Below are 26,814 nucleotides of genomic sequence, written 5' to 3' on the forward strand. Positions count from 1 at the left end.
CCAAGTTATTTTCTTGCACAAAGAAAACTCCCTTGTGTGTTGTTTTCTCAATATGTGAGAAAAGGTCACTATGAAATAAAAAATTTCCATGTTGGAGACAAACTAAAAGCGCAGGTCTTTAATCTGGCTGTAGCCATCTCAGCTAGAAATGAGTCTCTGTCTTATCAACTGTGCATCAGTTCCCAGTTACGCATATAAAGAACGCAGGGACAGGAGAAGCTTCACTGCTCCTTCTTCAGCACCCAAACTCTGGACAGCTCCCTTAGCAGGCTGTTTATCCTTCCTAGTCTCTATTCTTTCTCCTACTTTGCAGCTAAAGCTGAGGACTCAGATTTAGCCACCAATCCATTGGTTCCCTCTGCTGTAGAGAAAGGAAACTACACAGATTTCCCCATGCAGCCAGCCATGATGATGTTTTCCAGCAAATATTGGGCAAGGAGGGGGCTCTCTTTGGACTCAGCAGTGCCTGAAGAGCACCAGCTATCCAGCAGCTTAACAGTGAGTACCAAGGGATTGGCACTTTCCAGAGAGAATTTTTTGAGACTGGTGGTTGTCTTGTTCTCAACAATATCTGCAGAGTAGTAGACTTAGACAACCCCTTTTCCTTCTCCCGGCCCCCCCCCCTACACACTCACTCCTTAAAGCAATTCTAGACCTCCTCCTGTAATGAATTAAAACACTCATGAGTTTACTAAAGTAACATATCTCTATGTTTTTCTAGATTCCTTCTTAGAAAGCTATTTGGAAAAGATTTAAAAAGTTATAGAAAGTAAGAGAAAGAAGTTGTAAGGAAATCTTTCTTACTCTACAGTGGGAAAATGTGTATTAGATTTAGGAAGGATACTCTTGATGAGGAGGAACAGGAGAGTTAGATTTTCTGAACTTTCACCAGTGTATTGCTGTTTCCTCCACATGCTCCGTCCAATTTTAAAGTCAATAATTATTGTTTTCCATTTTAATCTTCCAAAATGATTTTCAGTAATCATTGCTAGATCCAGAACTTCTTGAAAATTGGAAAGAAAAGGACTGCTTTCACTTTGAAAGTGCTTCCCTTAACAATTACAGTGTGTGAGGAATTTTTCTGGTAGACTTAGTCCTTCGCAGCAATGTAAAGACCTAAAAAATTCCTAGTGGACTCTTGAGGCAAAATGCCTTCCACATCCAGAGAAAAAACTGTGGGATTGGATCGTAAAATGAAGCAGACCATCTTCTCTTGTGTTCTGCTCTGTTTTATTTTGTTTTATGCTTTCTCCTATTCATTTTAATTCTTCTATGCAACATGACTAAGGTGAAATTGTATTTAATAGGAATGTATGTGTAGAACCTATATAAGATTGCAAGTGGTCTTTGGGAGGCAGTGGGAAGGGAGGGGGGAAGGAAGGAAAGGGAAGGGAAGGGGAAAAATCTAAGATATATGGAGCTGATTTTAGAAAACCGAAAACAAATCAAAAAAATATGTAGATCAATAAAATAAGAAAATGCTTCCCTTTCCTCAGTTTAGTTTTAAAGTTGATTAAAATTAAAAAAAAAGGAATGGAGTAAAGCAAAATGTTTTTCGGTCTTAATTTGAGATGAAAACTGCAGTAAAAGAAAATGTATCTGGGTTTTCATGCAATGAAAATATTGAATGATATTTCATTATTGTGGAAGCAGAGCTTATCAGCTGTCTCTAACTCTGTGGGGAGAAAAAAAAATCTGTTTGAATATCTTAGCTCTGTGCATAAACCAGAGGTTTATTATACTTACACATTATTACTACTAAATGAGTTGATAAAGCAAGGAAATTTTACTATTGTAATTATGCTGTTTTGTAGGACTATTTAAATCAATTTTTAAAAATTCTAAATAAATGTTAGTGACTTTCCTTGCATTTTTAATAGCATATAGATATTTTAAATGAGCCAGTAAGTACATCAAGAATTTCTAAAGCAAGAATGAAGTACTAAATTTAGAACACACAGAAACAAAATTATAGTCTTTTCATTTCCAAAATGAAGCTCAAATATTTAGGGTTATGTTTTTAATATGGTGAGGAAACAGATGTTGAAAGCAATAGGAAACTGCAGTTTAAAATAGCTTTAAACAGACTATCACTATTAAACATAGTAGTCAGCATACATTTCAAAGTCTGTGAAATAATAGAAAATGAAGTCAACATTTATCTTTTTTTCTACAATTTTTGATGATTAAAAAACTGAGTATGAATGATGTGATGGAATTTTAATATGAAAATTAAAAAAAGGTGGGGGGTAGAGAAGGAGAGAATAGCAAACAATCTTTTTCTGAATTTTTTCTACCACAAACACATTTCTTTGTTCCTACAAAAATGCAAGGGAATGTTGTAAATGTTTAGATATCTTCATTTGCAGAGGGGGAAGTACTCTCCTTTCCTAATTGTCAGAGCTTAGTGAGTATATTGCATAACTGTATGCATTTGGATGAGAACACCATCAGTTGTTCATAATTTTACAATAATTTTACATAATCTGTCAAAGGCAATTTGCAAGTTATTTTATTCCCTCATGTTCTTCTCATTTCTGACAGTACTCTGACTCCTAAGAATCTGTCATCGTTATCATTAGCAAATTCCAGCTACTAGTCATTACTTAATCACATACTGTAGTATCTTGTATGGCTAATGAAGTTTTAATACCTTTCAGTTCCACAGATGCCTCTATTTGCTCATGAGGATTAGTTATCTAGTTTTTTCATGTCTGGATTTTAACCTTCATTTCAGTTGTTATCTACTGACACGATTTAGGTGGGCCTGGATGATAAACTTTCTGCCTGCATTGTAGCAATTAAATCTCCATTGACGGCATAAAATCAGAGAGTCAGAAGTTACAAATGGTGGTTTTATTGATTTAGGCACATGCATAGTCAGATGGAAGAATGCAAAATGGTTATTTACTTTCAAGTTATGTTGGAAAGAATTAAAAAAATAGGAATAATGAATCTTCAATCCTTTTGAATTTGCTTCAGTTACAGGTTTAATTCATGCACAATGTTGCAGCAATGGAAAAAGGTTTGATGTCAGAAGACCTGAGTTTCAGTCTTCAAATGGGAAATCCTTTGGTCAATTCAATAAATATTTATTAAGCATCTACTATAGTGTGGCATAATGTATAGAGAACTGGCCTGGAGCCAAGAAATAAGATGAGTTCAAGTTCCACCCCTGATACGGTACTGTTTGTGTGATCCTAGGCAAGTCACTTAACCTCTCAGTGCTCCAGGAAACTTGCTAAGACTATATGTTACACAGCAGTTATCAATCTGCATTGGTAGAGGGAATTTCCTCACTTGGAAATTCCCTATAACAACAAAATCATAGATCCCTTCACTATTCTTTGTTTTTAAATTTATTTATTTAAGTTTTCAACATTCATTTCCACAAAATTTTGGGTTCCAAGTTTTCTTCCCATTTCTCCCCTCCCCCCACCCCCAAACACCAAACATTCTAATTACCCCATCACCAATCTGTACTCCCTTCTAACATCCCTCCCTTCCCTTATCCCCATCTTCTCTTTTGTCCTGTAGGGCAAGATAAATTTCTATACTCTATTACCTGTATTTCTTATTTCCTAGTTGCAAGAACAATACTCAGCAGTTGTTCCTACAACTTTGAGTTCCAACTTCTCTTCATCCCTCCCTCCCCACCCGTTCCCTTTGGGAAGGCAAGTAATTAAATATAGGCCATATCTGTGTAGTTTTGCAAATGACTTCCATAATAATTGCGTTGTGTAAGACTAACTATATTTCCCTCCATCCTATTCTGCCCCCCGTTTCTTTTATTCTCTCTTTTGATCCTATCCCTCCCCTCCCTTCACTATTCTTATAGAGATGCAAGGTATTCTGCTGGCTAGGGAAGGAAATAAAGACAAAAACTGAAAAACTAAATGACTTTCTTAATAATATTTTTTGATTCAATAATATTTTGTGACCCTTTCACCTTCTCACTTCTCTTCAAGGACTAAACTCTCTCTTCATCCTCACTTTTGTCTCCTACTTAGCCAACTGAAGCCACTAGGCACAATTTCTCTTTACTCTCCTTTTCATTCCTCTCAACCTATCAGTATCCTTGACCATATTGTTCTTCTTCCATTCTCTCTCAGAAGCTAAGAGGGCCTTCCTCCTTTGCTAAAACTAACCCATACCTTTGACTTGATCCATTTTGATCTCTTCTATGACCTTGTTCCATCAGGTCCAGTATACCTCTCAAATCCATTTCCTTCTCTCTATTCCCATTCAAACCACCCCAATTCAAGCTCATCACTTCTCATCAAGATTATTCTAAGAGCCTCCTTCCTGGTCTTTCTGTGCTTTCTCCTCTCTAATCCATCCTTCTCAAAGCAACTAATGTACTTCTCTGATTGTGTCACCTCTCTACGGGAAAACCTTTAACCCCTTACTGTCCATCTGATAGAATATAAACTACTTATTCTGTCATTAAATACTTTGTTACAATCTGACTCCAAATTCTTTTTAGACTTCTCTGATACTTTATGTACCTTACATTTCAACTGAATTGGATCATGATCTGTCCCCTGTTCTCATCCTGCCGTTTTCCATCTGTTTTCCCATTACCCTGACCCACACACTCTATTTTAATCGACTGAAGTCCCTTTGAAGCTCCATTTCAGGTGGTACCTTCTTGATGAAGCCTTCTCTGATTCCTCCTTGCCCTCAGGTGAAACAGTTATGTTCACTCAGCATTTCACTACACTTGTCTCTTTCTCCCTTGTATTAGAGCTATTTGTGTAATTATCTTCTTCCTTTTTTCCACTCCCCTAAGATCCAAAGATTTGGTCTGTGACTCAGCTTTGTCCTGCAAATAGGAGGTGCTTAGTATATTGTTGAATTTATTGACTTGAATCACATAATAACTTCTCTAAAACTCACTTTCCTCATTTATAAAATGGGTATAATAACTCATGATGTTTACTCAATATTTCTTTTGGGGGGCAATAAGTGAAAAGTATATTAAATGCTTTGTAACTGTAAAATGCTATATAAAATTTTATGATAATTGAATGAGAGATTCTTCAATGCAAGATACAAGCTGGAAAGAAAATCCAAAGGTAGAGATTACTAATTAGTATTTCTTTTTTCCTCTCCCTTCTTAAATGTTTTATTGATGCTCTTTTATTTTATGTTTTACATCATTGTTCATTTCCAATTACTCTTCCCTCTCCTCCTCATCCCGGGGGACTTTCCCTTGTAATAAATAAGTAAAGGCAAGGAAACAAATCAACACATTAGCTAATGAAAAATCTTAATGTTTCTTGACAGATTTTTTTTTTTTAATGATAGAGTGGACTCAAACTTTTTTTAAAAATTTGTATCACTAACTGATCTACTGAAAGCAGCCAAAACTAGTGGCTCAAAGTAGCCTACTGTCACATTTCTGATTTTCAGTTTTGAGCAATTCAACTGTATCTAGAATATCTTCACAGAGTCTGATTGGTTTGCTCATGTTTAAGCTGTCTTTCTGTACTAATCTAGACTTCCTGATAAATTCATTTTATGGGAAGCTTATCTATATCATCTTTAATTTATTCATAAGCTACAGCACAGTTGGGTGGAAAGATCATTAAGATGGTAATGGTAGTGAGTCCTATATCTGTCATTAGCTAACTGTGAGAATTTGTGTTCACACTTCACCTCTCTGAGCCTCAGTTTCCTGACCTGTAAAACTGGGAAGGAAGAGAGAGGGTTAGATTAGATGAACATAAACCCCTTGAGAGTACAGACAGTTTCATTTATGTTTTTGGATCTCTGACACCTAGCACAGTGCTAGGAATAGAATGGGTGCTTAATAAATGTTTGTTGGCAAAGAAGATAGATTGCTGGACTTTGAGTCAAGAATTGAGTTCTAATTCTTTCTGTGTGACTCTGGGCACTTCCTTTAACCTCTTTCCCCTCTAGTTTCCTCATCTTTAAAATGGGAGAATGATAGAGTTATTGTAAAAATCAAATGAAATAACCTATGTAAAGCATTTTGCAGACTTTAAAAGTGCTATGTAAATAGAAGATATTGTTTAGTGAGTGATCTCTGAATGGTAAGGTGCCTGTCAGCCCAAACATTCCATGACTGATTGTAATTTTCTGTGCCTTCTTCCTTATAGCTGAACAGAGCAAATGATGATAAGAAAGACAACAAAGGTGGTAGCAAGAATGAAGCTGCTGGAGAAAGTGGAAAGACTGCAGTCGTGTTTTCTTTGAAAAATGAAGTTGGTGAATTGGTAAAAGCCTTAAGGCTCTTTCAGGTATGTGTAAAACCTCCCAACATAGTCATGTATATTGTTATGCTCCTGTAATCTATTGGGAAGCATGACTCAGTGGAGTCAGTTAATTTCTGGGGATAGTATAATTATGGATATTGGAATGTATGAAGGAACACAATTTTATGAAGCTTCACAACTAGCATTCATCGTCTAAACAACAGAATAAACAAGATCGTGTAAAATATACTTCTTTTAACCCAATGAGTCTTTGGGGAAAAAATGATATTAACCCCATTACCAGATGGAAATGACAATAATACAAGGATACAGAGGTATGTCTCTCTTTAAGCATTCCTGATATGGGGAAAATGGAGATTTGCACAAAGTTATAGACGGGATTATTATTGGTAACTTGATGATGGGGAAAGAACAATGAACTTGAAGATAGAAGACTTGTGTTCAAATCTGGGTTCTGCTACTTACTAATAGCAGGCACTTTAGGAAGTTAGTTGTGTTTTTGTGATCATGAAGAATGGAGTACCAAAAGATGAAGATATTTGTCTAAGATCATACAATTAATGTGTTAAATTTGTGATTTGAATTTAGGTTCTTTCAATCCAGAGTTCTTTACATTGTCCTTAGTTTCTTCATCTATGAAATGAAGGGGTAGGGTGGCCTATATGATTATTCAGTTCTCTTACAGGGTAAAATTCTATAATTCTATGAACTTTACAAAATTATCCTTTACTTTTAGGAAAGATTCCCAATAGTATTTTAAACAAAAAGTTTTCATTGGACACTTAAACTCATTTGATTTACACACACCATGTAGATGGTCAGGAATAATTAGTGTCAGAGATAAAATAGATTTAAGACCAAATGTACTCTTTGGTTTAGTGGGAAAAATATGATTTAGATGATTGCAAGCGAGAACCTGTTATCTTAGTTGAAGCATTCCACTGGCAGAACTCATATAAAATTTGTTAATGTGACTCGGGGAAACAAATTTGGCATGGGGAAGTTTGGAGTACATACCCAGGAGCTACACCATTATTTGGGGCCATCTCCAGTAATTCTGATCTACATCTTGCCACTGGACCCAGATGGCTCCAGAGGAGACAGTAAACTTTGCACAGCCCTCCCTAACTTAAATCCAATTCACTTGCAAGTCATGGAATCATCTTCCTGATGTCATGACCTTCTGGAATGAAGGACAAACACCACCAACCTTATTCAATCTACCATGATGACACTAAAAGACTGAGTTTAAAAGTAAACACCAATTTAGCAACCTGAAGCAGGCAACAACTTGAATAGCTTTGAGGTTAAGATCTTCAGATCCCACCCTGGTTTCCATATGATTCCTTCTGTGCAACATTCAGGTTGGATCAGTTGACTTTTAAAATCCTCTTTTAACTCTGAGATTCTAGGATTTCACGAATTGATATTGCATTGACATTATGAACCTTATTCACAATAAGGTCTTGAATATGTAGTAAGAAGATAGAGGAATTACCTTGGCAGTTTTTCATGTTGGGAATATTATAATAATATGCTTAATGATACACTAATACAATGACCTTGTTTCCAAGGTCATACCCAGAAGATGATAGGGAACAAGGATTGGGATGGGGCTAGGATAGGCCCTGCTATATTGATATTCTGTGGGAATACACATCAGTATCTAAAAAAAAATAAACTTGCCTGCTTGGATAGCTATATTGATCAAATTAAACAAATAAATAATGACCAATTCTTCTATTAAAAACAATGATTATTTATATATAATTATCATTTACAAGTCAACTCTATCCTCCAGGACATAAATAGGGATTTTAAAAAAATGTCCAATGCCTGATCAGTGACCAGTTCACTCAGAGAGTGTGGTCAAGATAGATTTGGGACAAGATCCAGAAGATCTGAGTTCTACAATTATTCCTTCCACATCATGGGGGTTGGAGCACAGCACCCCTACAATCTGGAAAATCTGTATAAAAATTTTGACCATCCCTTCATACCTGAGAAGAAGTCTGAATTATTATAATATTAAAAAATAAAATATATTGATATTACCCAATACTATACCTATATTTTATGCATTTTTGAGTCTCTAAACTTTTTCTGTGTCATCTGTGGCTTCCACAAAACTCCCTCCAAATTCCTATTTAATTTCTTATGCTGACCCATGATATATCATGACCATGATGGGCAAAGTCGCATGGGGAAGGGATAACTGTAGTTTAATCCCTGCTCTTTATCAGCTGGGAAAGTCACTTAAACTCTGGGTCCCACTATTCTCATTTATAAAATGGAAATAAAATACATGTCTTTCCTACCTTACAGGAATATTTTGAGAATCAAATAAGATAATTCATATGAAATCACCTTGAAGACAGTAAATCTTTATGGTAATGTGATGCATTATTATTATTAACTTATTTTAAGAATACGTGATGGAGTATTGCCTCTACTAACATAGATTATAACTTCTTCACACCTTAGTAGAATTGCTATAGCACCTCAAACCAATCACCTGGCATCTGATGATCCATCTCTTGGTGGTGAGTCTCTTCACATATAGCTATGTTCATCCTCAGATAATGGGCCCTGTCACTGGGCCCTTTCTCAAAGTCCTTTTAGCTTGGCAGGACTTGTTATTTTGATACATATGAGGAGGTCATGGGTGAAGAGATATAATAAAAAAAAATACTCAAAGGATCATGAGTTAGGCAATTTCTTACAGGCATGCAACCATGAGGCTCTCCAGCCTACTATTTCTATCACTGGTACTCAAGTGGTGACTTGGGCATACTATGGGATACATGTTTTGTTCAAGAGCCCAGATCTCTGCCCTTATAACTGACTATTGTTGCTGAAGAGATCCACAGGGACTGAGTGGGAAGGAGACCTTAAGGACAGTGAATCAATGAGTGGTCTGGATCCCACAACCCTCTTATTGACTACAAAGTCAATGTGATTAGGAAAGTTTGCTAATCATGTTTACCTGGACTGGAATGAAATTCGCTAACCTTGCATTCATTGCTTAAATGTAGCTGACCAAGCCAATTACTGAGTGCATAGAAACTTTCTGGTAGATAGGTGGGTCAATCAGTAGTCAAATATGGAGTTTTATCTGTCAGCTAGGCTCTACCAATAGGTTAATCCTCACGTATAGCCTTTGAGAACCCAAAATAATTTCACTTTACAAGACCTGGGAGTTGGAATTTAGTGGAGGATTATTATTAATCAGTTTAGGGTTTTTTACAAATTAAAAGCCAAGAGGAACCTGGGAAGATGGCAGAGTAGGGCAGAAAATTCCAAGCTCTCAAGACTTTCCCCCCAAAAAGGATTAAAATAGCACCTTGGGGCAAACAAAGTGTGGGTGGAGAGAAATAAGAATGGCACACAACCAGGGTCTTCCTGGGACAATTTGAGAATATTTGAAGAAAAATCCTAGGATGAGGTTTGGTCCCTGTGAAGAATTAACATTTCCAGGTTAGGGTCTGTTTTCAAGAACAAGCAGCAAGCCCTGGGGTTAGTTTTTTTGAAAGGCTGCCTTGGCCCCAGCCACAGGAACTTTTACCACCTGATAGTGAGGGGAGCTGGGCATTTGAGCCCGGGAAGATTGAGGGAACCTCTGCTGATAAGGAATGCCAGACCCATCTGTGCTGCAAAGAGCTGAGGGGATGAGAAGGAACCAGCACACACCTGGTGAGTGCAGAAACAGTAGGGCAGAAAGCCCCTGGCTGTGGGTACTTATAGGAGGTTGAAGATTTGGCTTTGGTTCCAAGTTAGAGGGGAGAACTCAAGATTCAGGGCAAGAGGCACCATTTCCCACACCCCAGAGCTAGAGGTGATTACAAAAATTAAGCTATTACCACAAAAAATGTGGAGAAAGAGAGAAAGAGTCCAACCATAGAAAGCTCTATTATAGGAGTAGAGATGACGAGATTCATCTTCAGAGGAGGATATTGAAGCAAAAAAAACAAAAACCCAAAGAATAATGTCAAATAGTCATGTGCCCAAAAAGAATTTATAGAAGATCTTTAAAAAGACTTTAAAAATCAAATGACAGAGATGGAGGAAAAACTAAAAAAAAAATAAAAACACTCCAAGAAAAACAAGGTTACAAAAGGAAAGTCAATCAATTAGAAAAGGAGATCCAGAATCCTGAAAAAATGACATCTTGAAAATTAGAATTGGGCAAGGTGAAGCCAATGAAATTATAAGAGATCAAGAAATAATTAACCAAAATATGAATAATGAAAAAATAGAAGGGAAAGTGAAACATCTTATAAGAAAAACAATACATTTGCAGAATAGATCAAGAAGAGAAAATATAAAAATAATTGGACTAACTGAAAGTTATGATCAAAAAAAGAATCTTGATACAATAAATACAAGAAATAATTTTAAAAAATTGTCCTCAAGCATTAGAACAAGGGGTGGAGTGAAGCAGAAATAGAAAAACATCCATCTATCACCACTTAAAAGAAATCCTATGATGAAAACTCATAGGAATATTATAATCAAATTCTGAAACCCCCAGCTCAAGGATAAAATACTAAAAACATCAAGATTAAAAGAATTTAAATAGGGTGGTGCCACAATTAGATTCACACAAGACCTAGCAGCAGAGACATTAAAGAACTTCAGGTCTTGGAACACAATGTATCAAAAAGCAAAAGAATTGGGGCTCCAGATGAAAATACCATGCCCAGAAAAGTAAAGTATCATCCAAAATGAAAAAAAAATGGATGTTTGATAAACTCTCAGACTTTCAAGACTTTGTTAAAAAAAATCTTGAACTTAATAAAAGATTTGACATACAAGAACTAAAAGAAATAAGGTATATACCAAAGACTGATTATAAGGGATTCATAAGGATAGAATGTTAACTATATATATAAAATGTATGTCTAAGATTCTTCTTATTAATTGGGTAGCTCATAAGAAAGATTGGGGTAAACACTAGTATGATATGAATTTAAAAAGTAAAATAGGAAGAGCTAAAAGGAGTAATTATTTCATACAAATGAAGTACAAGAGGAAGAATCAATAGAGAGGAATTCGATGGAGGAGGACTGGTAGTTCTGGTAACCTACTTTCACCGGGAATGAGTTTAAGAGGAAACAATATGTATATATTTAAAAGAGTATAAAAATCTTCTAAATTCAGAAGAAATAAAATGGTAGGGGTATAGGGAGGGTGGAGAGGACAAAGGAGGGATCTTTAGAATGGAGAATGAAGGAATAGGTAAAAGGGGAGTATAGAAGGGTGTTTAGATTTATGGGAAAGGGAGGATAGGGGAGGGATTCTTGGAGAGGGATAGGGAAGCAATAGGAGGCTAAAGTAGTGGGCAGAAGTAAAGTAGAGGAAGCAGGAGGGATAGGGAACAGATATGCACAAACCTAAAAACAAACATGAGGAGTAGAATATGTTTGGGAAAGTATATGTCTATATATGTATGTATATATGTATATGGATATGTAGAGATCTATAACTATAGAGAAACAAATCTAAACTTTATTGTGGCCTTCTGGGGGGCATGGGGAGATGGAAAAAAGAACAAAGTAAAAAAGTGCCCAGCAGAGAACAAAAGAAAACTCACAAGGAAGCCAAGAAAAGATGGACAGTTCTCAACACAATGTGTATTATTTATCACACAGGCTTTCTTGAAATGAAAATTTATTGTTGCATATTTTGAATCCTCTCTTATGTTCTGCTATGCACATGATGTGCTTTTTTCTTTCTAACTTTGTGTTTAAGTTTCAATATTTAAGTTTATGATATGTTTTTATTTCTTTTTTCTATTCTGTATTTGTGTTCTGGCATTGGAGTCTAAAATAAAAAAAAAATTAAAATTAATTTTTTTTTTAAAAAGCAAAAGCCAAATTCAGAGTGGTACAGCTGAAAGGGCACAGTGCTCAAAGTCAAGGGACTTGAGTTTGTGTCATGACAGTTTTTAGCTATGTGATTATAACCTCTTTGGGTCCCAATTTCTTAATCTATAAAATGAGGCAATTGGAATCAGTGCACTCAAGGGCTCTTCCCTAATCTAAATCTAAAGTTGTATGGCTCTATCATCACTCATTCATTTGGCAAATATTTGACTACCTATTATACGATCAGAGGGTTGTACAAGGTAGTGTTGGCTATATAAAGGTCTATAGGAAATAGTTCTCCATTTAAAGTCTTTATAATTCAGTAGGAGAAATAAAAGATATGTGCAAGAAACTGGAATGTAGACTGGTATGTATGATACACAGAAAATATTTTAAAATTTCACAAAAGAGGAGAGATCTTTTGGCTAGAATTAGGAGGAAACAGGAGGAAGGGGTAATGGTTAAGTTGGGTCTTGAAGGATAAGGAAAATACCGAGAGGTGGGAATAGAGGAAGAGGTGGGCCTGGGGAGGGCATTCCAGGAGAAGAGAATAGCAAAGAGCCAAGATTCAGAGGCAAAAAAACTTCATATTTGTTTGAGTTACAGTCTAGTTTGACAATGAAGTAGTATTAAATGGAAGAAGTGGGAGGGTAGGCTAAAAAATGGAAGCTGGTTCCAGATTTGGACTGTGGGAATGCCTCATTTTTCATTCTAAGGAATATGCCAAAAGTAACTCACTTGAATGAATCCTTGAGTGAAACCATGTCTATACGACACCTAGATTACTGGCTGAAAGGTAGACGAGACAATGAAATGTTTGGTCTATAAAATGGGCTACTCTTATTCTTTGACTATTTTAAGTGTAATATATACACTGTTTTGATGCTCCACTGACATCCCTACAACTATAGTGTTGCTTAGAGTAACCAAGTAGACTAGCTTGTACACAGTTTTTTCCTTTCCTCATTCACCAAAGCAAAGAATGAATTAGTTTTTTAAAGTGTAGCAAAAATGCAACCCATGAATCATTTTTGCTACATGTAAGAAAATAAGCTTATTCTTAAATGTGTGTCTGATTGAAGGAGGTAACCTATTGACCATAAGGTGGTGATGACAAAAAGACCAAAAGCAGGGAAAAACAATCTCTAAAAAAGTCCATTTGGTCATCTTTCCCTAGGAAAAGCATGTGAACATGGTCCACATTGAGTCTAGAAAATCCAGGCAAAGAAATTCTGAGGTAGAAATCTTCGTGGACTGTGACTGCAGTAAGAAGGAATTTAATGAACTCATTCAGTTGCTGAAATTTCAAACCACCATTGTGACCCTGAATCCACCAGAGAATATTTGGACAGAGGAGGAAGGCAAGGCCACTTTTGTATCTCTTGTTTTTACTCTCTAGTCAACATTGCATAGGAAGAATAAGCTAATATTTTTGACCTTACACTGTTTCTAACAGACCTAGAGGATGTATTGTGGTTTCCCCGGAAGATCACTGAACTAGACAAATGTTCTCACCGAGTTCTCATGTATGGCTCAGAGCTGGATGCAGATCACCCAGTAAGTAACAAGGAAAATCCTAGTGACAATATTCTGTGTTTAGATTTTATTGTGGGGTAATGCTATATTGATACGTATGTCAAGTCAATGAGAACAGCTCTTCAGACTAAAATATGTCCCAATCTGCCATAGTGAGGACAGATCAGGGGGGGTCTTAACATTTTTTTTGTGCCATGAACCCCTTTGGCAGTCTGATGAAGCCTATGGATACTTCCTCAGAAATATTTTAAATTGCATAAAATGAAATGTATAGGATCATATAGAAATACAATTATCTATCCATTTATCCACCTATCAGTCTACCTGTTTATCCATCCATCCATCTATCCATCCATCCATCCATCCATCCATCCATCCATCCATCCATCCATCCATCCACCCACATATTCATGTATCTATCTATCTATATGCCTATCTTCACACAACCACACCAAAGTCATGGACCCCCAGGATTAAGAAGTTCTGACTGAGGGATGACATTTTCATATTTATTTAGACATAATGTTTCATTTATTTTTAAAGGATTGGATATGGGAAGTGGTAGTTCCAAAATTCCTGAAATGTACTGTAGAAAGATATTTCTAAACCAACTTATTTAGTCACAGAGGGTGGTCTTTGAATAATAATTAGCCAAATTGAATTTCACTGTGGGACTGCTGAAGAGGGCTCATCATTGTCCTGTGGCAAGGATTCTTAACTAGGGGAAGGGGGAGATGTGAACTTATTAAAAAAATTTTGATAACTATTTCAATATAATTAGTTTCCTTTACTTCTTATCTTATACATATAAAAATGATTCTAAGAAGAGATCTTTAGGCTTCACCAGATTTCCAAAAGGGTTCATGAAACAGAAAATGACTAAGAGCTCTTGTTCTATGGAGACATACTGAAAGAATGATACTCTGACATTTTTTTCTGGTCAAAAATTAGCTAAGCATACAATAATGTAGGCTTTAGTTTCAATGGAAATGCAAAAATTTTTAGAACAGGGACTGTGATAGAACAGGCTAATCTATTCTCTCCCACTCTTCCTATTCTACCTAAACAAATATTGTCTTTAAAGTAATATGGAACTTTGATAATGATTTTCCACTATTTTCTTTGCATTTCTTCCTCAGTATTTTTTTTTTAACATGGGACTTGGATGCCTATTTCAAGTCCAGGAGAAGTCTATAGTAGTAGTCTGGGGGAAGGAACCCATCAATTCACATACAAACATCTTTTTAAAATTTAATTTTGTTTTTTTGCGATTAAAAACATTTATTTTCTCTGTCATTCCACCCAATTGGGAAAAAAAAGAAAAATAAAACTCTTTAAAACATAATCATAGTCAAGCAAAGCAAATTCTCACATTGACTGTGGTCCAAACCGTATGACTCACTGTGAGGTGATGGTCTTCAAACCATCGTCTCTCTGTGAGGAGATAGTAGCATGTTTCATCATGGGTCTCTGGAAACTTGGTTGGTCATTTATTGTCTATTTTTCTGGGACACAAAGGCTGGAACCAGAAACACATAAGTCAAACAGGAAGATGAAAGAGTAAAAGTTGAGTAACTAATTTGAAATGTTCGTTGTTGAACTGAGCTTTATAGTTGACGTTTGATACAAGTTGGTCCTTCTGTGAAAACCTTGGAATCCAGAAATCAGCCAGTGTGGCTATGGCTACACTGCACTAAGGGACAAATGCAGTAGAAAAACTCAGTCTATCCTCTCAGTTTCAAGTAGATCAAAAATGAGGTAGCCAGGTGGCATAATTGGGTCTGGTGTCAGGAAGACTCTTCTTCCTGAGTTCAAATCCAGTTTCAGACACTTACTAGCTGTATGACCCTGGGTCAGTCACTTCACCCTGTTTGCCTCAGTTTCCTCATCTATGAGCTGGAGAAGGAAATGCTGAACCACTTCAGTCTTTTGTTGAGAAAACCCCAAAAGCAGTTCCAAATAGTTGGACATGACTAAAATGATTGAACAAATCACTTAAGGTCTCTGAGTCTCACTTTCTTCATCTGTAAGGCAGGGATTTAAACTGAGGTTACCTGAGCCCAAGTCTGGGGAAAGATTAGCCTAAGAAAGAAGCAGGGAACAGTGAAAAGTGCTGAATTTGAAGTCACCAAACCAGACTTCAAATCCTGCCTCTTGCTCATTTCTTGTATGATCATAGGCAAGTGACTTAATTTCTTGGTGCTTCAGTTTCCTGATTGGTAAAAGGAAAGACTTGGCTACATGATCCTTAAAGTACTTTCCAGTTCTAAGTATGATCCCATGCAACAAACATGTTATTTTAGGTCCCTTCCAACTTTTAACCCAGTAATTCTATAGAAATGTGAACTGTTATTCTTGCTTAAATGGTACCTATTCTAAGGCAGTGCAAAGATAGGCTATTAATTTTCTGGGTGATCTTATGTAAGACCTTTCACCTTGTGAGCCTAGTTTTTTTTTTTTAAATATTGTTCAGTTATTTCAGTCATGTATGACTATTTGTGATCCTGTTTGGGGTTTTCTAGGCAAAGATTGGAGTGGCTTGCCATTTCTTTCTCCAGATCATTTTACAGATGAGGAAACTGAGGCAAACAGGGTGAAGTGATTTGCCCAGGGTCACACAGCTATTAAATGTCTGAGACTGGATTTAAATTCTAGGGTCTTACTCACTCCAGTTCTGGTGCTCTGTCTACTGCACTATCTAGTTTCCCCCCTTTTTATGTACAAAGTGGAAATTAAGATCCTGATGGACCTCAATGGGGGTATTGAAAAGACTTGCTAATAAAACAACTGGAAAGCTTCTTGGAGAGCATGGGCACTTAATCCCAGAACTGAAAGTGATCTATTGCCTCACCTTGCCCATTTCTCGGGCAATGAAGGAATTTTTTCCAACCTTAAATTCCCAAATGCTCCACTTAGGCTAGTTTGAAAATTATTCCGCCCATAGCAGGGGGTCAGCCATTTCCCCCAAATGACTATAACATCACTGACCTTGCTGTGAAGAAATTTTATTTTGTTATTCAGCCTAAATTCCTCTTCACTTAATTTCATCCCATTACTCCTAATTATATCCACCTTGAGAGGCCTTCTCTTATTTGATGTGCAACCACTAGAAATAATTGCAAGTAGTTAGCAATTCCCCACCTCAATCACGTGTTCTGGTGTTAGTTTTTTTTTTGACCTCACATTTATTTTACAGATAAACCACATGTTCATTTTTCAAAATTTAATTTTGGTGCATTATTATTTAGTGAGTAAGGGAAAGGAAATGGTATTTTTTTCTGTGCATGGACAAACCCAAAGCCGATCGAGATTAGGGTCCCCAGGACACCTTGCTTTGATGTCCTTAAAGGGAAATCAGCTGACTACAGAAGAGACTTAGAATGTGAGATTTAGGGAGATAAGCCTTATTGGATAGGGTTTAGAATCAAAGGATTAGGGAGTTAAAGTCATAGATGACTCAGAGATCATCTATAAGAGACTTCCAGAGGCAGTTAGGTATCATCATCTTCATCATCATCATAGCGTGCTTTACACATATTATCTCCTTTTAGTCTTGCAACAGCCCTGGGAGGTGGATGTTGTTATTATCCCTATTTTATAGATGAGGAAACAGAAGTTAAATCAGACCAAAGTTAAGTGACTTGCCCAGGGTCACACAGCTAGTAAGTCTCTGAGGATGGATTTGAAATTCAGTCTTCCTGACTTCATGTCCAGCCCTCTGTCCGTTGTGCCACCTCTCTGACTTATTGCAGATAGAACTTTAGACTTCTAGTCAGGAAAATCTAAGTTCAAAAATCCTGCTGCAGACACTTACTAGCTATGTCATCCTGGATAAGTCATCTAACCTCTCTTAGCCTCAATTTCTTAATTTATAAAATGAGGGAAATAATTGTATCTTCCTATAAGAGTTGTTAGAAAGATAAAATGAAATTATATATGTAATCTAATTACATGAATTATAAATATGTTAATAAAAATGTATAGTTAGCATAAATTACATATATGCATCATTATACATACGGCACTTTGTAGACTCTAACGGGATAAATGAATGTTACCAATTGTCCAATGCCTTCATATTTATAGATGAGGAAATTGACTCCTAGAGAGGTGAAGAATTCTAAGGTTTTAATGATAAACAGGTTTTCTGATGGCAAATTCTGTGTTCTTCCCACCACTTTATGCTTCCTAGACCACTGTAAGAGGGTTTTTATTTGTTTTGTTTTTTCTTTTAAAGACTAGCCTTAACCTCAAATCACTCTAGCTCTCATTGATTGACCAACAATAGGTCCCAGGTCATGGTTTGGGCCCTGATTGGCTCAGGATGAATGTAAATAATACTTGTCTCTGTTTTATCCAGAAACCCTGAGGGCCTTCCTCCCACCCTTTTTAAAGAGATTTCTTTGCCTCATTTCTTAATAAGCCTTAGTCACTGAATGGGAACTGCCTCAATTCAACTGAGACCTGTTTAACACCTTAGCTTGAAAAGACCAAGGTCCCCCACAGCATCCTGAGTCATCTCCAGTTGTCCTGATCCCTCTGACCCAGAGGGAGAGGTGAAAGTCAGGCCGGTGACTTTGGACAACCCTTAAATCCAATTCACTTGCCTGTGATGGAATCACTTCCCTGATGTCATGGTCCTCTTCAAGAACCAAGGACAAACAGCAGCAACATTTGAGCCAGTATTTAATAAAACAGTAGTGTCAATTTTCAGTTGAGGGTACTAGGTAGACATTGTTGTCCCTTCTGGGTGTTCTGTTTGGAGGGATAGTGACAAAATATGACACCATGACCAAAGGTAGCCCAGCTTAGGCTAGATGGCTGAAGAATGCTCTTTCTCTAAATGATGATATAGATATTTGCTCAATGGATTCTTTCCCTAGTTTTAAGCTAGCTCATGTTACCACATAGTCTGGATCAGTGGAGCTAGGAGGAAGCCTTTGGATAATTACCGCACTTGGGTAATGAGGAATGGTAGCCATTCAATTCTTTCAGCTACTCTGGGATGATGCAAGTGCATGCTTTCAATGAGTACACAAGATTTCTCTGGAAAACCGATAGGAGTGGGATGCCCATAGGAGAGGGTCTCACCTCAGAGAAGAGGAGCAGATGTGGAGTAATCCATGGCCAGGATCCTGTTTCTTTTGCCATGACATTTGTCACTTTGAAAAATTCAAGTGGCTCAAAGGACGGTTTCAGCTTTACTCTCTGAGTGACCTTGACTGTATCCATGAGTTTTGAAAAGCTCATAACTTCTGACTCTTCTGTAGTGAAGGGTAGACCTGTGCTTATTATTATTTTTTAATTAAAATATTCTATTGAACAAATATTTATTTTTCTCCCTTCCACCTCCACCACACTACTTTGGGAGGAAAAAACCTCCAATAAAATAAAGCCCTTATCACAAATATGGCTAGCCAAGCAAAATAAATTCCCACATCAGCCATGTCCAAAAACGTGTCTCATCTTGCATCTCCAAATCTTAACCCACTGCTTCCTTTATTTGCATTGTTTCTCTGGATGTTTACAAAGTAGTACCTTAAGAATGAATTTTTCATTTTCCTTCTGCTTTTTTTAAAAAATTACTATTTCTTCCCAAAGACTTCCATCTTTCCTCCTATACAACATTCCCTGGCTACAAAGGACCGTTAAACAATGCAACATTATACACTGCTCATGTCTGACAAAGTATGCCTTTTTCTATATCTCTAGCAACCCATCTTTCTGCCAATGGAATGGTTGTGTACTTTACTGCCAGGCCTCTGAAGATAAGATTGGTCTCTGCATTGACCAGAGTTCCAATGTCCTTCACATTTGCATGCCTTTGCATTATTGTGGTCACCATGTAAACAAGACACTCTCTTTTAACTGTTATGATCATCTTGAAAAAGGAAGGCCATGGGATGTGTATTCCTCCAGTTTCTTACCAAGTGCATTTTGTGAAGATTTCAGACCTTCAGATCAATTCCCTGAGGTCAACTGGCTATTCCGTTTTTTCTTTTTAATTTTTGCACTTGATAGCATTTTATTTTTTTGCAATTACATGTAAAGATAGTTTTCAATGTTCATTTTGGTAAGATTTTGGGTTCCAAATTTTTCTCCCTCCCTCCCTTCCATTCCCCCTCCCCAAGACAGCAAGCAATCTGATATAGGTTATGTACATTCATGTTAAACATATTCCCACATTAGTCATGTTGTAAAAGAAGAATTAGAACAAATGGAAAAAACCACAGGAAGGAAAAAAAAACCAACAAAAAAAGTGAAAATAGTCTGCTTCAATCTGCATTCAGGCTCCACAGTTTTTTCTCTGGATGGTGATGGCATTTTCCTTTATGAGTCTTTTGGAGTAGTCTTAGATTGTTGTGTTACTGAGAAGAGTTAAGCCTATCATAGATGATCATCGTACAATGTGGCTGTTACTGTGTACAATGTTCACCTAGTTCTGCTCACTTCACCCAGCATTAGTTTATGTAAATTTTTATAGATTTTTTCTGAAATCTGTCTGCTCATAATTTCTTATAGAACAATAGTATTCTATTACATTCATGTACCAGAACTTGTTCAACCATTCCCCAATTGATGGGCATTCCCTCAATTTCCAACTCTTGGCCACCACAACAAGAGTTGCTATAAATATTTTTGTACATGTGGGACCTATTCCCATTTTTGTGATATCTTTGGGATATAGACCTAGCAGTGTTATTGCTGAATCAAAGGGTTTGCAGTTTGGTTGCCTTTGGACATAGTTCCAAATTGCTCTCTAGAATGGTTGGATCAGTTTATAGTTCTACCAACAATGCATTAGTGTTCCAATTTTCCCACATCTCTAACATTTATTATTTTCTTTTTCTGTCACAGCCAATCTGATAGGTGTGAGAGGTAGTGCCTTAGAATTGTTTTATTTGCATTTTTGTCTAATCATATTGATTTAGAGCATTTTTATATAACTATTGATAGCTTTAATTTCTTCATCTGAAAATTGCCTGCTCATATCCTTTGACCATTTATCAGTTGGAGAATGACTTGTATTCTTATAAATTTGATCCACTTCTCTACATAATTGAAAAATGAGGCTTTTGTCAGAAACATTGGCTGTAAAAATTGTTTCCCATCTTTCTGCTTTCCTTTCAATCTTGGTTGTGTTGGTTTGTTTGTGCAAAACCTTTTTAATTTAATGTAACCAAACTTATCCGTTGCATTTCACAACATTCTCTATCTCTTGTTTGGTTCTAAATTCTTCACTTCTCTGTAGATCTGACAGGTAAACTACTCCTTGCTCTCCTAATTTGCTTATGGTATCATCCCTTATGTCTAAATCATGTATTCATTTTGAACTTATCTTAGTATAGGGTGTGAGATGTTGTTTTATGCCTAGTTTCTGCCCTACTGTTTTCCAGTTTTCCTAGCAGTTTTTGTCAGAGTGAGTTTTTGATCTCAGAAGCTGGAATCTTTGGGTGTACCAAACAGAAAAACTTTTTCTGCATCTGTTGAGATAATCATATGATTTCTGTTAGTTTTGTTATTGATGTGGCCAGTTATGCTAATAGTTTTTTCCTAATATTGAACCAGCCCTGCATTCCTGATATAAATCCCATCTGGTAATAGTGTATTATCCTGGTGATAAATTGCTATAATCTTGGAAAATATTTTATTTAAAAATTTTGCATCAATATTATTAGGGAAATTGGTCTATAATTCTCTTTCTTGGTTTTGACTCTTCTTGGCTTAGCTGTCAATGCCATATTTGAGTCATAAAAGGAATTTGGTAGGACTCCTTCTTTGCCTATTTTTAAAAATGGTTTATATAGTATTGGAATTAATTGTTCTTTAAATGTTTGGGGGAATTCACTTGTAAATCCATCTGGCCCTGGAGATTTTTTTCCTAGAGATTTAATTGATGGCTTATTGAATTTCTTTTTCCAATGAGATATTTTATGTTTTCTTCTTTTTTTTAAAAAAATTTTATTTGACTGATTCTTGATGTTTCATAGAGTCATTAGCTTCCACTTGCCCAATTCTAACTTTTAACAAATTCTTTTCTTCAGGTAGCTTTTGTAACTCCTTTTCCATCTGGCCAATTCTACTTTTTAAGGAGTTTTCTTCAATGTACTTCCCCCCCCCCCCCCCTTTTGGCAATTGTGTTTTTAAAAGAATTATTCAATTTTTCTTCTTCCTCTCTAATTTGACTTTTAAAATTCTTCTTGACCTTTTCCAAGAAGGCTTTTAGGGCTTGAAACCAGCTCATATTCACCTTTGAAGTTTCAGATGTGGGTGTAGTGACAATGCTATTCCTTTCTAAATTTGTGTTTTGATCTCTGTCCCCATGAAAAGAATCTGTGATCTTTGATTTTCTATGTTGCTTCTTGTTTATTATGCTTGCCTTTTTCCTGACTTTTAAAGTTGATCTCTGCTTCTGGAACACAGGTGGCACTGAGCCATACTTCTTGTGCTGGGGGATAGGGGTGTGGTTATTGACTTTGTGTGCTGAGGTGTCAGGTTCTGGAGCTGGAGGTTGTAGAGACTACAGTCTTGGTGTTGAGCTAGAGTTGCTGGTGTTGAGCTAGAGTTGCTGGTGTTGGCTAGTGTGTGAAGATGCCACATGGGGTTTTACTGCATTTCCCCTGGGTTACAGTGAAGCTCATGGATTGATGTGTGGGGTTGGTAGTGAATTGGCTGCTGGAGGTCGCCTCCTCACCTAGAGCTGTGCTAGAGCAGTGATAGATTCAGCAGCTGGTGGACACTCATCCACCACATAAGTGGTGGTTCTCAGCAGTGGTGTCTTCCAGTTCCCCCGTCTTCACGAAAGGGGATGGGGGGAGGCTTGCTGGTGCCACTGCTTACTGGCTCCACCACCCTGAGGCTTAGGATCTCCCTTTGGTTTTCTGGGGTGGGGCTTGCCATTGGCTTTCAGGGATGCCTCCAGTCTTGCACTGGTCCCCTTCTGCCACAGCAAAAGTGACCTTTTCTGTTAATTCCCCTAGTCTCATGAGCTAAAAACCTGCTGTACCCTGTCTTTCTACTGGCTCCACTGTTCCAAGATTTTTCCTGGGGTAGTAGTTTCTGTAGTTTTCTTGGTCATTAAGGGAGAGTGAGAGTGACATACTGCTTACTTCCACCATCTTGGCTCCTGGAAGTCCTCAATTTCTTTTTCTAAATTGGGGTTAAGTATTTTATTTCCTCTTTTGTTAATCTGGGCAATTTATATTTTTGTAAATATTCATCCATTTGCCTTAGATTGTCAGATTTATTGGTATACAGTTGGACAAAATAGCTCCTAATTATTGCTTTAATTTTCTCTTCATTGGTGGTGAATTCATTGTTTTCATACTGGTAGTTTGGTTTTCTTCTTTCTTTTTTTTGAAAATTAACCAAAGTCAACTGGACATTTTCTAGGGAATTTGTGAGGTTTGACAGCAGAGTCAGTCCAAGTCTATTTAGGCTTGTAGACATCTTCCCACTGTCTTGTTTCCTCTTGAAATTATTCCCTCCACTTAGTTCAAACTCCTGGGGAGATACATTACTTACAACAGCAGTCCTTCCTCTGACTCCATTTTCAGGGTTTTGTAGAAGCTTCCATAATATCACTCTAGGTGTCTGGAATATGGAGGAGAGGAAAAAAATTGCTTGTACTTTGCTCATAGCGTGAAGAAACAATTCTCTTTTTTGTAAGTGCCTGAGAACATCTAAAGAGAAGGAAAACAGAGACAGTCACAGAGAGGAGAGAGTCCTCCTCTCAGGGGGTCTCTTCTTGCCGAAGTTTAAAAGAACTCCTTCCAGGTGAAGTGGTGACTTCTCTAAGTCTAGATTTTTTAAAAAAAAAAAGTCCACGTGTGCAAACATGTCCATTTAATAAAAACAGAAACCTACTCATTTCCACCAAAGAGACAGAAAGCATAAGGCTTTCACATTCTCTAAGACTTAAAGACAGGAAAGATATAAATTATGGTTGGAATCTGTAGAAGTGATCATTTAATATAGTGAAATTTCCATTTTGACTAATTGGGGGGAAATGAGTGACTTAAAAACTTCTTTAAAAAAAGAAATAACAATCTTGTTACTTTCAGGCACACAAAAGTAACTGAAATGAAGCTAATGATTGCCCAAAGACGTCTTGAAGGGACCTATTTTATGAAGAGATAAAAATAGTTTATAATAGGCACCTCAATTATTTGTAAATCAAGCTTCCAAAGCTTGGAAGGTTCTTGAAAAGAGTTCTTTTTAAATAGTTTAAGCATTATTCCTCTCTTGAAATCTTGTTTTCATCACTGATATACTGAGATAAGCTACTTGAAAAAATTAAATGTACTTTTTATTATGAGATTAATCAGCAAACGTAAATATTTCATTTCACAAAGAACAAAGAAGACAATTGTACATACAGCTACGAACTTTTGTTGTAATTTTTTAAGTGTGTTAAATTTAGCAATAGAGTAACTAAGACAACCTATTTGTTATCCCTTTTGAGATTCCTTTTTTCTTCTTCCGTATATTTAAAATATTTTATTGGTGATTTTTTTTCTTTTTTTTTTAACATTTATTTTCACAAAATTTTGGGTTACAAATTTTCTCCCCTTTTATCCCCTCTCCCCCCCAGTCCCAAGCATTCTAATTGCCCCTGTGACCAATCTGCTCTCCGCTCTATCCTCCCTCCCTGCCCTTGTCTCCATCTTCTCTTTTGTCCTGTAGGGCCAGATAGCTTTCTTGACCCCTTAACCTGTATTTCTTATTTCCCAGTGGTAAGAACATTACATTTGATCCTAACACTTTGAGTTCCAACTTCTTTAGCTCCCTCCCTCTCCACCCCTTCCCCTTGGAAGACAAGCAATTCAATATAGGCCAAATCTGTGTAGTTTTGCAAATGATTTCCATACTAGTTGTATTGTATAGGACTAACTATATTTCCCTCCATCCTATCCTGTCCCCCATTACTTCTATTCTCTTATGATCCTTTCCCTCCTCATGAGTGTCGACCTCGGATTGCATTCTCCTCCCCATGCCCTCCCCTTCATCCTCCCCCCCACCCTGCTTGTGCCCCTGTCCCCCACTCTCCTGTATTATGAGATAGGTTTTCCTATCAAAATGAGTGTGCATTTTATTCTTTCCTTTGGTGGAATGTGATGAGAGTAGACCTCATGTTTTTCTCTTTCCTCCCCTCTTTATCCCTCCACTAATAAGTCTTTTGCTTGCCTCTTTTATGAGAGATAATTTGCCCCATTCAACTTCTCCCTTTCTCCTCCCAATATTTCTCTCTCACTGCTTGATTTCATTTTTTTTTTTGAGATATGATCCCATCCTCTTCAGTTCCCTCTGTGCACTGTCTCTATGTATGTGTGCGTGTGTGCATGTGTGTGTGTGTACTCCCACCCAGTGCCCAGATACTGAAATGCTTCAAGAGTTACAAATATTGTCTTTCCATGTAGGAATGTAAACAGTTCAACTTTAGTAAGTCCCTTATGACTTCTCTTTGCTGTTCACCTTTTCATGGTTCTCTTCATTCTTGTGTTAGAAAGTCAAATTTTCTTTTCAGCTCTGGTCTTTTCATCAAGAAAATTTGAAAATCCTCTATTTCATTGAAAGACCATTTTTTCTCCTGAAGTATTATACTCAGTTTTGCTGGGTAGGTGATTCTTGGTTTTAGTCCTAGTTCCTTTGACTTCTGGAATATCCTATTCCATGCCCTTCAATCCCTTAATGTAGAGGGTGCTAGATCTTGTGTTATCCTGATTGTATTTCCACAATACTTGAATTGTTTCTTTCTAGCTGCTTGCAATATTTTCTCTTTCACCTGGGAATTCTGGAATTTGGCCACAATGTTCCTAGGAGTTTCTCTTTTTGGATCTCTTTCATGCGGCGTTCTGCGGATTCCTTGAATATTTATTTTGCCCTCTGGTTCTAGAATCTCAGGGCAGTTTTCTTTGATAATTTCATGGAAGATGATGTCTAGGCTCTTCTTTTGATCATGGTTTTCAGGTAGTCCCAGAATTTTTACATTTTCTCTCCTGATTCTATTTTCCAGGTCAGTTGTTTTTCCAATAAGATATTTCACATCTTCACGCTATGTTCTGTGATATCTGTCTTTCTCATAAAGTCCTTAGCGTCCATCCGTGCCATTCCAGTTTTGAAAGATCTATTTTCTTCAGTGAGCTTTTGCATCTCCTTTTCCATTTGGCTAATTCTGCTTTTGAAAGCATTCTTCTCCTCATTGGCCTTTTGAACCTCTTTTGCCAATTGAGTTAGGCTAGTTTTCAAGGTGTTAATTTCTTCAACATTTTTTTGGTTCTCCTTTAGCAGGGAGCTGATCTGCTTTTCATGCCTCTCTTTCATCCCTCTCATTTCTCTTCCTAGTTTTTCCTCCACCTCTCTAACTTGATTTTCAAAATTCTTTTTGAGCTCTTCCATGGCCTGAGCCCATTGGGTGGGCTGGGACACAGAATCCTTGATTTCTGTGTCTTTGCCTGATGGTAAGCATTGTTCTTCCTCATCAAAAAGGAAGGGAGGAAGTGTCTTTTCTCCAAGAAAGTACCCTTCAATAGTTTTATTTCTTTTCCCTTTTCTGGGCATTCTCCCCAGCCAGTGGCTTGACCTCTGAATATTCTCCTCACACCCACCTTGCCTCCTGGTCCTCCCAGCCAGCGTTTGGGGACTGAGATTCAAATGCTGCTTCCAGCCTTAGGGCTTTTGGCGGGGGCAGGGCTGCTATTCAGTGTGAGAATTAAGTTCAGGTGGTCAGGTCAGGGCAGGGCCGCCTCTCAGGCTCTGTTCCCTCAGGGGGTTTATGCACAGACCTTCCACAATGGATCCAGGCTCCCGCCCGCTTGGGGAGCCCCTGTCTGCAGCCGCCTCTCAGCTTCTATCTCCCGGGGGGGCCTGAGCCATGGGGGCACCCCACTCCCCTCTCGACCCTCCAAAGAGACTCTCTCACCGACCCTCGTCACCTGTGAGTGGGGAGCTTGTGCCGCTGCTGGATATCCCGTCCCTGAAGCCTGCTCGAATCTGTACCTCTTGGAGTCGTGGCCACCGCAGGTCCGGGCTGGGCTCCGCGTCCGCAGTGCGACGGACCTTTTGTGAGAGGTTTGCAGGTCCCTCTGTGGGTGGAGGGACCCGCGTGGCCACTGGAGGTCCTGTCCCCGAAGCCTGCTCGGATCTTTTCCTCACGGTATCGCGGCCGC

At 37.5% G+C, this 26,814-nt stretch overlaps 1 protein-coding gene across 1 annotated transcript in view; it reads left to right on the forward strand.

The window, feature by feature from the left end:
- Positions 1 to 344: 344 nt before the first annotated feature.
- TPH2 (tryptophan hydroxylase 2) overlaps positions 345 to 26,814 on the forward strand; it is a 141,686-nt gene continuing 115,216 nt past the window's right edge. The window contains exons 1-4 of the mRNA XM_072650422.1: positions 345 to 498; positions 6,126 to 6,266; positions 13,287 to 13,470; positions 13,566 to 13,666. Coding sequence (XP_072506523.1) covers positions 394 to 498; positions 6,126 to 6,266; positions 13,287 to 13,470; positions 13,566 to 13,666 — 531 coding nt within the window. The 5' untranslated portion in view covers positions 345 to 393. The remainder of the gene's footprint in view (positions 499 to 6,125; positions 6,267 to 13,286; positions 13,471 to 13,565; positions 13,667 to 26,814) is intronic.

This window comes from Notamacropus eugenii, chromosome 3 (assembly GCF_028372415.1).
Source record: "Notamacropus eugenii isolate mMacEug1 chromosome 3, mMacEug1.pri_v2, whole genome shotgun sequence".
NCBI lineage: Eukaryota > Metazoa > Chordata > Mammalia > Diprotodontia > Macropodidae > Notamacropus > Notamacropus eugenii.